Source organism: Periplaneta americana, chromosome 17 (genome assembly GCF_040183065.1).
Source record: "Periplaneta americana isolate PAMFEO1 chromosome 17, P.americana_PAMFEO1_priV1, whole genome shotgun sequence".
Taxonomy (NCBI): domain Eukaryota; kingdom Metazoa; phylum Arthropoda; class Insecta; order Blattodea; family Blattidae; genus Periplaneta; species Periplaneta americana.
In genome coordinates, this window is record NC_091133.1 from 115,895,096 (window position 1) to 115,908,634 (window position 13,539).

General features: G+C 36.6%; 1 protein-coding gene across 7 annotated transcripts in view; it reads right to left on the bottom strand.

Annotated features, from left to right (window-relative positions):
• Arms (Ankyrin repeat-rich membrane spanning) overlaps window positions 1-13,539 on the bottom strand; it is a 240,880-nt gene that overhangs the window by 184,653 nt on the left and 42,688 nt on the right. Inside the window, exon 1 of one of the 7 annotated variants that reach the window (XM_069816811.1) lies at window positions 1,714-3,004. The exons of the other annotated variants lie outside the window; for them this stretch is intronic. Within the exon in view, the coding sequence (XP_069672912.1) occupies window positions 1,714-1,947 (234 nt within the window). The 5' untranslated portion in view covers window positions 1,948-3,004. Of the gene's footprint in view, window positions 1-1,713; window positions 3,005-13,539 lie in introns of those variants that run through there. 7 annotated transcript variants of the gene reach the window in all.

A 13,539-nucleotide genomic window follows, 5' to 3' on the forward strand; every position in this document is an offset into this window, starting at 1 on the left:
ATATTTTCCTAAGAAATTATTATTATTATATTATTATTATATTATTATTATTATTATTATTATTATTATTATTATTATCATCATCATTATTATTAAAATAAGCTATGAAATGTTTCATATAAAATATTTTTTTTTATCTCTAAAAGGAAGCAAAAGCAAGCAAAATTGTATTAAACTTTTTTGTTTGAAATACGTTTCATCCTGTATATAAATTATATTTTCAGTCTTCAAAGGTTTAATTCTTTCTGCGCGTGTTGGAGCTTATTCAAAAGCTCATATCTGACCTCAACTCATACTGTACTAAGACAAGAAGAACACGTGGGATCGGTACAAAGCCGGTCTAAACTTGAAGACACGGGACACCACACCGGTAATTGAAAAACATACATGCTTTAACCCTTTGTCGCCGGACATAAGAAAAAATTAAAATAAATCCGTTTTCTTTAGTGAATGTTGTTAGAATATGAATTCTAAACGTACAGTAATTGTTTCAGAAATTTTTTATTTTTTTACTTTTAATTTTTTTAATTTTTTTTTATTTTAAAAAAGGTCGTATTTCTATGTACAGTACTGTCAGTATCCTTGTTGGATTTTATTTATCAGGTTGCACGTAATTTCTGGCGGTTTATTATTCTTCCAGGTCTTCCAGTATCCAAAATAAATCACGGTACTTCTAAGTACCGTCAGGCAACTAAGGGTTAAACAGTATTACTACTCACGACTGTAATTTTCACACGGCGTCAAATCCGCGCTACTTGGTACATTTTCAGTATTTTGCTAATACAGTACTTAACAAAAGTTTAAGACCATGAGCAAATTTCATATAATTATTTCCTGGTCCTATATTTTTGTTTCTATTTCCCTCATGAATATTTTGTCAATTATTTGGACTGTGAGACATCTATCGACGCAAAAAAAGTAAAATTATGACATTTAGTTTTCGAGTTATGATTTTAATGAAATATTTTGTTACTGTAAAAAATGCTGCATTTATAATTACGGAATAATTTATTCATGCTAAACCAACATGTTTATTGTAGTGATGATTTTTTTTCAAGCAATTTGAGAAGTGTGAGAACACATTGGCACCAGAAAGAAAAATTTAAAAAATTTTATTTTCGTTTTATAATTTTTTGCATATTTTTCCAAAATAAGGAAAATAATAGTAGAAATAACGTTAAGTAAAGGCATTCATAGCTTCACTGTGGAATAAGCTAACGTAACAGGACCTACGCCAATCGAAAGTACGTGATTTCGTAGTGAAGCTATGAATGCCTTTACTTAACGTTATTTCTACTATTATTATTATCTTCCTTATTTTGGAAAAATATGCAAAAAAATTATAAAACGAAAATAAATTTTTTTTAATTTTTCTTTCTGGTGCCAGTGTGTTCTCACACTTCTCAAATTGCTTGAAAAAAAATCATCACTACAATAAACATGTTGGTTTAGCATGAATAAATTATTCCGTAATTATAAATGTAGCATTTTTTACAGTAACAAAATATTTCATTAAAATCATAACTCGAAAACTAAATGTCATAATTTTACTTTCTTTGCGTCGATAGATATCTCACAGTCCAAATAATTGACAAAATATTCATGTGGGAAATAGAAACAAAAATATAGGACCAGGAAATAATTATATAAAATTTGCTCATGGTCTTAAACTTTTGTTAAGTACTGTACGATAAAAACATGCAGATGTTATACCTGATTATTAGCGGCGAAGCTTCCAGTTCTGATAAATCTGTAATAGGGTAGAATACTGCCGTAGCTCCTGGGTGGTGGGAAATGACCGAGCATGAGCGGCGCAGCAGCCGTGGACCGATTCTGTCTGCGGCCGTTGCCGGGGCGCGGAGGCGGCACCCAGCCGACGGCGTTCAGCCCGCTGTCCGCACTTCGTTTGCAGCTGCTAGAACTAGACGAAGACATAGACCATTCCATGGCGGAGGACTTAGCTACGGCGACGACACTAAGTTCGGTGCACAGCAATATTTCCAGGAGCAAACAAGCTATCTCGTCTGGTCAAACACTTCGTCTATATTGACCATAGTTCTGCCAGTAGTCGCCGACGCAACACAAACAAGGAAATGCATTTGGATAGTTGTCACAACACTGGTGCCAATGACGACAAGAACTTGTACTGCGGAGGGTAATCGACCTTGCAATCTATCCAACACGCGAAGAAATCCGTACGGGCTGAATTTTTACTTCCAGAATACTGAAACGTATGACCCATGCTGGATGCTAAAACTTGGAAGCTGAAGATGTCTGTCAGTGAAGCAGAGAGATAAACCAACATGCTATGATGACGCAGAGGCTGTTGATAGTAGAACTGTCACGGAAGAATGGAAATACGACACTTCCTAGATCTCCGCTCTTCACAATGAAATGTAAACACATCGGCTAGCCCTGGCTCACGAACAAGAGACACACTTTGTCACAAGAAGCGCTACTGCGCAAGAACACAATCTTAGTACTCGGAAGAAGCACATATACACGTCTTTGCTGTTTACTTTCTTTTGGGGGTTACGGAGGAGAAATTCCACTATCAGCTTACAAGGTGTTGTAATACCAGTACAAAACTAAAAGATAATGTTGACAGCATGGGAAGACACGGTCGTTCCAATTCTCAAACAAAGGAAGTTTGTCTTCCAGGATAACAAAATCAGCAAGAAGTTAAATATAACTGATATTCTGGATAAAAATAACTGGAGAAAAATGTAATCCCTATCAAAGTTCATTTTACAGAAATAATTAATAAATACATAGCATACCTCCACGCGCTGACGTACTGAAAATCTTCTAATAAACTAGATTGAATGCGAGTTTCCTGAGCGTGTCGATACTTTGCAATACTATCGCAAAAACTATTAAACTGTGGCACATTTTAATTTGTGTGTGTGCAACACGCAAACACGCGAAATCCATATCACGTAACAGGTATAAATAATGCAAACACTACGGGATCCTGACAGAAATGAAGAGAAATACGCCATAAAAAGGATTCAAAGGCGGCCAGGCCTGATGGTGATAAATATAGGCACCACGCTCCAGACGGTTCCCTGCTGTAATCTGAGGGCATGCCATAACAACTTACTATACTAGTGTCAACACAATCTGACCTTTAAATAGGAAGCCAATTATATAAATGGAAACTTTAATCAGATATCTATTCTTGTTACAAAAGAGCATGGTAAATATATAACACAGCATTCGAAATCTTACACAATTTTAAAATACGAGTGCCACGTGAATTAATATACTTTCTCATAATTTTCACGAGTTTCCCTGACAAAATCAATTCCTTTAAAATGTTGCGAACGATATTACACTTATAGTTTATTTTCCTGAACTAGCCGTACCCGTGCGCTCCACTGCACCCGTTAGAAATAAATATAAAGTAATTACATAATTAAAATAGGACGTTTGATCCAGGGAACATTCGTGTTTGATAGAAGGATAAATCCTTTAATATGTTACTTAATTTAAATTGTATTTAAATAATTAAAATGCGGCCATTTTGGTCCAGAGAGCAATCATTTGGTGTAATGACAATTCCTTTAACATGTTTCTTAATTGTTATTACATGCAAACATAGTTTAATGAAGATTAACGTATCATTTAGTTTTAATGTGTATACTTTATATTACTTGCTATATGTTTCAGAAGTTACTGTAATAACATTGTAGAATTATGTCCATCTAGAGAAACTACACTTTCCAATGGTGAAATAATAATTAAACAATTAGGCTAATTAGCTTCCGATATTACTTCATACAAACACAGAAACATTCTCTGTAGGCTATGTTTAATAGCTTTCAATTGTTGTTGTCCAAGGCCCCTTATAGACGAAGTCATTTGTTTTTATTTCAGTACAGCGCCTTAGATGGCGTCGTTATTGTAATTTTAAAATTCATTTATCTCATTAAATATCAGTCCTAGCAAAATTTTATGTAGAATAAAACTTATCGGAAATTATTTTTAAAGAAACTTTTGTTATGTAACATTTTTCATGAAAATCAATAATAAGAGAGATATTTCGATTTATTTAATCCAGGCCCCCTTATAACCCCCTTTTAAATAAAGCATTTTGAATGCCATATAGCCTAAAATCTAAGTTACAACGAACTTAATTTATATTCAAATTTTCATATAAATCGGTTCAGCCATTATCGCGTAAAAAGGTAACAAACATCCAGACAGACAGACATACAAACAAAAATTTCTAAAAAGCGATTTTCGGTTCCAGGGTGATTAATTATATATGTTAGGACCAATTATTTTCGTAAAATCGAAAATTACCAGAAAAATTTCGGCTACAGATTTATTATTAGTATAGATTACATAAATGAAATTAATTGCCTAGTATGCATTAAGATGCACTTTCCTTTTCTGGATTGCACACAAAGGTGACAGGGGATTAATTGAATCCCTACAATTGTGTGAAATGTTTATGCTGTTCGTGACTGTTATAGTAAGCATGGCTGGAACTGTGAAGATGTTTGGGATTTGAAATGAAAGTTTGATAAATCTCTTCATTTCTGATTTATACTCCCCGAATTTAAATTTGACAAGGCGGAGCATTGCCGTTAATCACTTCAAAACTTTCAAAACTTAATCTCAATCCATAAGGCCTAATCTCAAGACAACAATGCAATTGATAGTCGAAACGATACGCCTTGCCGTTAATCACTTCAAAACTTTCAAAACTTAATCTCAATCCATAAGGCCTAATCTCAAGACAACAATGCAATTGATAGTCGAAACGATTCGCCTTGCCGTTAATCACTTCAAAACTTTCAAAACTTAATCTCAATCCATAAGGCCTAATATCAAGACAACAATGCAATTGATAGTCGAAACGACTCGTCTTGCCGTTAATCACTTCAAAACTTAATCTCAATCCATAAGGCCTAATATCAAGACAACAATGCAATTGATAGTCGAAACGATTCGCCTTGCCGTTAATCACTTCAAAACTCTCAAAACTTAATCTCAATCCATAAGGCCTAATCTCAAGACAACAATGCAATTGATAGTCGAAACGATTCGCCTTGCCGTTAATCACTTCAAAACTTTCAAAACTTAATCTCAATCCATAAGGCCTAATCTCAAGACGACAATGCAATTGATAGTCGAAACGATTCGCCTTGCCGTTAATCACTTCAAAACTCTCAAAACTTAATCTCAATCCATAAGGCCTAACCTCAAGACAACAATGTAATTGATAGTCGAAACGATTCGCCTTGCCGTTAATCACTTCAAAACTTTCAAAACTTAACCTCAATCCATAAGGCCTAATCTCAAGACAACAATGCAATTGATAGTCGAAACGATTCACACATCAATTGAATTAATTTGGAAATTAATACCACAGTTACATACTTTATAATAAAATTATATTATTTTAAAGTAACTACAGTACAGTGTGAGACTGAGCTCACCAGCCCTGGCCAAAGAGGAACATCACAGGGGAAGCAGGGGGTGGGGATGCAGTGGAACTGATAAGAGTTGTGGACAGGCTAAAGGTCCGACCATTCAGCTACTGCAGTGTTAATACAATATTCATTCATTCATTCATTCATTCATTCATTCATTCATTCATTCATTCATTCATTCATAGTGTTCTGCCCAAGAGCAGGTCTTTCACTCCAAACTCAGCTTTCTCCAATTGTTTCTATTTTCCGCCTTCCTTTTCGTCTCCGCTTATGATCTATATATTTTAACGTCTCTATCATCTCATACCTTCTTCTGCCCCGAACTCTTCTTCCGTCCACCATTCGTTCCAGTGCATCTTTCGGTAGGCAGTTTCTTCTCAGCCAGTGACCCAACCAATTATAGTGATTAGTTAATGTTTTTACGAAACTTGTACAGATCGATTATTTAGTCCTGACAGCTCAGCGACGCGAAAAAGGGGAAGTAATAGGAGTGGAGAGAGTTCCGGAGTAGAGATAAGGGCGAGCGGTCGGTAAAAGAATGCAGTACAGCTTAATTGTACTGGAAACACACCGCTCTACCGTATGCATGACATCCGATCGCTCCCAAGGCAAGCGAGTGAATAACCCAAACACCCCTTGGCGTAACTAAATGGACTCGCCTGACCCGGGCGCAGATCGCCGGCGACTGTCAGGACTAAATAATCGTACTGTACTGTATATGTTATCAGTTCGTAAGCTGACGAATAAGGGCGTGGTTTCAAGCAGCTTTGGAGTAACTGTTGATGCATTCCTTTCGCATTCTTCACAGGGCCGGTAAGGCGAGTCTCGTATAATATTTCTGTCTTCATAATCCCCGCATTTATTAATCATCTCATTTGTGTACGAATAATAATGAATTTATTATTGAGTCACATTTATTTGTTTTACCTTTATGTTTTACCATGGCTGGCTCGTTTCGAAACTACTGTTTTAAATACATCATAATTTCAGTCATCCAAGGCTTATTGTAATTAATGAAGACACCGTTTTAACAGAAATTGTGACCAAATTTCTCGAATGTTAAGCGCATAAAGGTTTGACGTTCAAATTGTACGGTTTAAGTAGCTGCATTAACTAATTTATACAAATCGCCATAAAATATTCTTTTGCAATATTAGTTCACATGCGAAAGTCGATATTTAAAAGAAATTTGCCAAAATATATTGGTTTATTATTAGAGTCAAAGCATATTTTATTTATATTGAGCAAGACTGTGTCATTTGGCGGATTTACGACTAGTGACCGGTAATCACTTCAGTATCTACGTAACCACCAGTTTCGAGGAGGTATGTCAGCATGGAAAAGTAAAATACAGTAAATTCTTTACATAAAAATTAATTTATCTTAGAAAATAACTTCTTTCATTGGTTAGTTTAGTCCAGTATTTCTAGGCCAGTGGTACACGTATCCTTGGGGGTAATTAGAACTGAAGAGGTAGATTTTTTGGTCATGATATTTCACATTTCATATGCTGGTATTCATTGCATTGATACCTGCATTACTACAAAAATAACACGAGTACGTTAATAATAATTGTATAGTGGTAACTTACACAATGGTCGTTACACCTTAAAATTAGCTATTAGATATTTACTTTGGGGTACTTAAAAATACTGGAAGCCTAAGGGGGTACTACATTCACAGAAAAGGTTGAGGAAACACTGGCTTAATCTACTCAATACAGAAAAAGAAGAAGAAAATAGTCACTCGATTTGGAGTAAATTGCAATGTATGTTTTTGATCTAAAATACGGACTATATCCTTTACCAGAAATTATTATGTAAAATCCAATTTAGGACGTTTAGGAGTTATATAAAATTAATAATTTTAATTTTAGTAAATATTCCAATTTACTAGTGAAGTGCTTTGTGTGAAGTGTAGCATTGTATAGGGCAGAAACATGGACATTATGACGAAGTGAAGAGAAGCGAATGGAAGCATTTGAAATGTGAATATGGAGAAGGATGGGGCGTGTGAAATGGACAGAGTAAGAAACGAAGCTGTGTAGGAATGAGTGGAAGAGGAAAGAATGATGCTGAAACTGATCAGGAAGAGGAAAAGGAATTGGCCGGGTCACTGATTAAGAAGAAACTGCCTACTGAAGGATGCACTGGAAGGAATGGTGAACAGGAAAAGAGTTCGTGGCAGAAGAAGGTATCAGATGATAGACGACATTAAAATATATGCATCATATGCGGAGGAGAAGAGGACGGCAGAAAATAGGAAAGACTGAAGAATGCTGGGTTTGCAGTGAAAGACCTGGCCTTGGGTAGAACACTATGAATGAATGAATGAATGAATTTATGTACAAAGAACTGGTGCTGACAATATGTGCTACTGAACTGAAGACTCAAATTCTATCAGTGAAAGAGACTGATTGCTGATTGGTCAGTTTCATTTCGCATAACGGGGGTGGTATCGCCTACCATCCCTTTTATATTATATGGACTTTTTCAAACGAACTTCTGTTCTAGTAAATTTGGTAAAATCTTCTTAGCTCCCCTTCTAAGGCCAATATGGAACGAACTAGCCAGACCAGTGTTTCTCTGTAATATTTTTTTTCCAATAGCATTTTTGTAGTTATACTTACTTACAAATGGCTTTTAAGGAACCCGAAGGTTCATTGCCGCCCTCACATAAGCCCGCCAGCGGTCCCTATCCTGAGCAAGATTAATCCAGTCTCTATCATCATATCCCACCTCCCTCAAATCCATTTTAATATTATCCTCCCATCTACGTCTCGGCCTCCCTAAAAGTCTTTTTCCCTCCGGTCTCCCAACTAACACTCTATATACATTTCTGGATTCGTCCATACGTGCTACATGCCCTGCCCATCTCAAACGTCTGGATTTAATGTTCCTAATTATATCAGGTGAACAATACAATGCGTGCAGTTCTGTGTTGTGTAACTTTCTCCATCCTCCTGTAACTTCATCCCGCTTAGCCCCAAATATTTTCCTAAGCACCTTATTCTCAAACACCCTTAACCTATGTTCCTCTCTCAGAGTGAGAGTCAAAGTTTCACAACCATACAGAAGAACTGTTTTATAAATTCTAACTTTCAGATTTTTGGACAGCAGACTGGATGACAAAAGCTTCTCAACCGAATAATAACACGCATTCCCCATATTTATTCTGCGTTTAATTTCCTCCCGAGTGTCATTTATATTTGTTACTGTTGCTCCAAGATATTTGAATTTTTCCACCTCTTCGAAGGATAAATCTCCAATTTTTATATTTCCATTTCGTACAATATTCTGGTCACGAGACAATCATATACTTTGTCTTTTCGGGATTTACTTCCAAACCGATCGCTTTACTTGCTTCCAGTAAAATTTCCGTGTTTTCCCTAATCGTTTGTGAATTTTCTCCTAACATATTCACGTCATCCGCATAGACAAGAAGCTGATGTAACCCGTTCAATTCCAAACCCTGCCTGTTATCCTGAACTTTCCTAATGGCATATTCTAGATCTTTGTAGTTATGTTGACATTTTTTTCATTTTTAGTACCGGCATTTTGATTTTGAATATACGCAAAATACTAAAAAGGCGCTTTTCAGGAACAAACATAGTTTTTAGGTATTTATAGGAGTTCATGGACCACTTTGGCATTTTACGTCCCATAGAATTTTAATATATATGGATACAATATGTATGAAACGTAGAGATATCTGAACAACATTGTCTAGTACGTAGCAAACAAAATAGACAGGTCGATTACAGCGACTAGTAGACCTAATTGGGAATGTGAACAAAGCCCTTCCTATGGATGGGGCAAATCTCTGTACACAGGAGAATATGCTCGCAACCGCATTTCTCGGTATCAAGAATGCTGAAACTGCACTTCCGTGGAAATCTCCAGATCTTTCTTTCTGAATAATCAAGACGCTTTCTCTTTACGTCTCGTATAACGAGGAAATAGGAAAAGAAACTTACGCAGACTAAAAGCATGCATAATTGATATTAATAATGTGCTCTCATTATTGGGAAACTGATAAGATGCCAAATAACATGTCAATAGAACACTCAGCGATGAATTGCTGATTCATTCTTCGGTCATCAAAATAATTCATACTCAACAGAAGGAACACAACAGAGGCTGTTGAAATTATATAAGATTCACAAGGAAACTGTTAGTGAGATCATGTCGAAGAGTTCATAAAACGCACGTGTGATAGGCATAATAGAAAAATCAATGTTTAAAGGGACACATGATTTTTCAAACTTCCACAATTTTCATCCAAAATTTGTGAAATTTAAACTAAATAAACAGGCTTACAATACTATCATATGTACTAAATTTGCTGCCATCAGGGCTAATACTTTTTAAATTAGATTTTTTAAACGTATTTTATATTGACGCCACTAAAAAGGCTCCTTGTGTCAAAGTTTTCAAAATGTTTATTTCATATTTGCTCAAAAGCTTGAAAATAGTCATGGGAATAAAATTAATTAGCTTTTTGAGCTCAGTCTAAATATAATGAAGGATGGATAGAACAGAGAAAAATTCTCTCCGGCACCGGGACTGGAACCAGAGTTTTCAGCTCTACGTGCTGACGCTGTATCCACTAAGCCACACCGGACTCCAGTTCCGATGCCGGATCGAATCCCCTCAGTTTAAGTTCTACCTCTCACTTTTCCCTTTGGAGACCTACCCCTCATGTACTGTATCACAGAATATGTAACAGTGGCACAAGTCCAACACACTATGTACAGAAGTGCACTCATTACGAGTGACTAAGTGGTCAGGATCCGACGGGATGAGCGCCATCTTGAATCACTAAGTGATTACTTACGCATATCATATTATTATGATGTACCGAAGTGCATGTGATACGCGTATTTCCGTGCGTTACCATATGATGAAGGACGGATAGAACAGAGAAAAATTCTCTGACGGCGCTCATCCCGTCGGATCCCGGCCACTTAGTCACTCGTAATGAGTGCACCTCTGTACATAGTGTGTTGGACATTGTGTCAGTCACATATTCTGTGACACAGTACATGAGGGTAAGTCACCAAAGGGAAAACTGAGAGGTAGAACTTAACTGAGGGAATTCGATCCGGCATCGGAACTAGAATCCGGTGTGGCTTAGTGAATATAGCGTCAGCACATATAGATCTGAAAACCTGGGTTCGAGTCCCGGTGCCGGAGAGAATTTTTCTCCGTCATTAATAAATTAGTAAGTTCATTCATATGTATGTATAGAATCTACTTTTTGCTTGTCGAGTGGAAGAGAAGGCTTTACGGTCGTAACTGTGCCAGCTAAAATAAATTTAATTATTCTTATACTTTATTATTCTTATATATTATTATTATTATTATTATTATTATTATTATTATTATTATTATTATTATTATTAGTTATATTACCGGTTGTTCTGTATGGTTGTGAAACTTGGACTCTCACTTTGAGAGAGGAAGAGAGATTGAGGGTTTTTGAGAATAAGGTTCTTAGGAAAATATTTGGGGCTAAGCGGGATGAAGTTACAGGAGAATGGAGACAGTTACACAACGCAGAGCTGCACGCATTGTATTCTTCACCTGACATAATTAGGAACGTTAAATCCAGACGTTTGAGATGGGCAGGGCATGTAGCACGTATGGGCGAATCCAGAAATGCATATAGAGTGTTAGTTGGGAGGCCCGAGGGGAAAAGACCTTTGAGGAGGCCGAGACGTAGATGGGAAGATAATATTAAAATGGATTTGAGGGAGGTGGGATATGATGATAGAGACTGGATTAATCTTCCTCAGGATAGGGACCAATGGCGGGCTTATGTGAGGGCGGCAATGAACCTCCGGGTTCCTTAAAAGCCAGTAAGTAAGTAAGACTTATGGGAAGGCAGAAAATAGGAAATATTGGCTAATGCTGGATTTCCAGTGAAAGACTGCCATTTGGCAGAACAGTATGTAATTATTATTATTATTATTATTATTATTATTATTATTATTATTATTATTATTATTAAGACATCCGATTAAGACAGTCCTAATTTTCTAGCTTCTCCATGGTTTCTGTTCCACATACATCGGCTGAAGTCTGGGCATTTCTTGAAGACTTCCATTCAATGTTCAAGTTGTTCCAGTTTTCGAAAATTATTAACGACTTGAAAGACATCTTCCAAGATTGCATATCACGTACATTTCTGCTGAATGCACCATTACATTTATTGCCAGTACCATTATTCACGTGGGCTCTTAATGGCTCTTACACATTTAATTTCAAAAGCCTGTATTTTAGGAATCTGCTTCATCGCCAAGAGCATGTTTCATCGCAGTATCTGTGTGCTACAACAGCCATCACTTATCACTATCAGTTATCTATCGCTCAATTCTCAATATTTGAAATTGTTTTTATCAATTGACAGATATGAATGGTTTATTTAACTTTTACCGTATGCAGTTATCTTTTCAATATACTGTACAATACCAAATAATTAAAATTAGAGGTTTACACAATGATTTCAATATTCTTACTGAGTTCTTCCCAATAAAATACATTGTGTTGTGCTGTTTTATTAATACTAATACGCAAATAGCTTTAAAGTGTAGGGAAGATGGCGGGGATAAGAAACGTTGGGGGCTCTAAATTCCACTTAGCGGAAGTTTTCCAGTCAGATGTCAGGTAGAGAAGGAGTCTGAATTCACAGCCATATTATTCTGCAATTGTTTTGATTGTTGTAGCTTTTTCAAAAGAAATCCTGGGTGGCGCAGTCGGTAGAGTGCTGGCCTTTTGTGGTTAAATGCGACAGGCTCATGTCACTAGATTTACTGGCATGTAAAAGAATTACGGGATACAATAATTCCGGCATACCGGCGACGCTGATGTAACCTCGGCAGTTACGAGCGTCACTAAATAAAAAAATAGGTACCTTATCAAAATTTGGCGGCTCCAAAACTTTCAAAATGGATGGTGGGGGCGCTGGGATGGGCACACCAAAAAATGGGGGGGGGGGCAATGTAAGTATGATTGTTTAGTCAACTGTCCGAAGACAGGTCTGAACCTCACAAGTGATACCAACAAGACATCATTTACGAGGCAACTAGGCCAGGAGATAATGGGGTAGGATGGCCAGTTCCTTTCCCCCTGCTAATTCCACCAGCTTACATCGATCGTATATCTAGATCTACAAAAATTAAAATCTTTAACAGTAATGTGAAATCAGTCTTATTATATGGCTGTGAGACATGGAAAACAAACAAAATAAACTGCAAACATTTGTTAATAGATGTTTACGAAGAATCTTAAAAATTAGATGGCCAGATATAATCACAAACTCAGAACTATGGAAGATAACAAATCAGAAAGAAATCACAATAGAAATCAAAAGACGAAAGTGGAATTGGATAGGGCACACAATCAGGAAAGAAGATGGAGCAGTAGAAAGAATGGCTTTGGATTGGAACCTCCAGGGTAGTAGAACAAGAGGAAGGCCAAAAAATACATGGAAGAGAACAGTTTTGGAGGAAATTGCTAGGGAGGGGAAAACATGGAGCGAGTGAAGAAGTTGGTTACAAATAGGGTCCGATGGAGGCACTTGGTGAATGCCCTATGCTCCTCATGAGAAGATACAGGAGTTTGATTGATTGATTGATTGATTACATCGGTCGTGATGGCCCTCCACATTTCTGTATAAAGTGCCATCACTCCCTTGGATACATATTCTGCTGAAGTTTTTTCTTTTTTTAGCATCCGGCTATTACATATAAATGACTGATCACTTTTTTTACCACTTCTCTCACCTCTGTTTCATCTCCCTGCTTTGTCTATTTACCCCCCCCCCCTTTCCCATTTATCATCTTATTCTTACTAATCTCATTTAACTAAACATTCACTTCCCTCTACAGTGTATGGGCCATTCCAGATTGTACGCTCACCAAGAGCAGTTGGTACTGTGTTTTGCGCCAGACTGACAAGATGGATTATTGAAACCACAAAATGACATATGCATTTGACATATGGACTCGCCGAATATAATTGTTCATAACAAATGGCCTGCATGTTCCCCAGACTTAAATCCAATGGATTTTTATTTCTGCGGTCATTAAAGA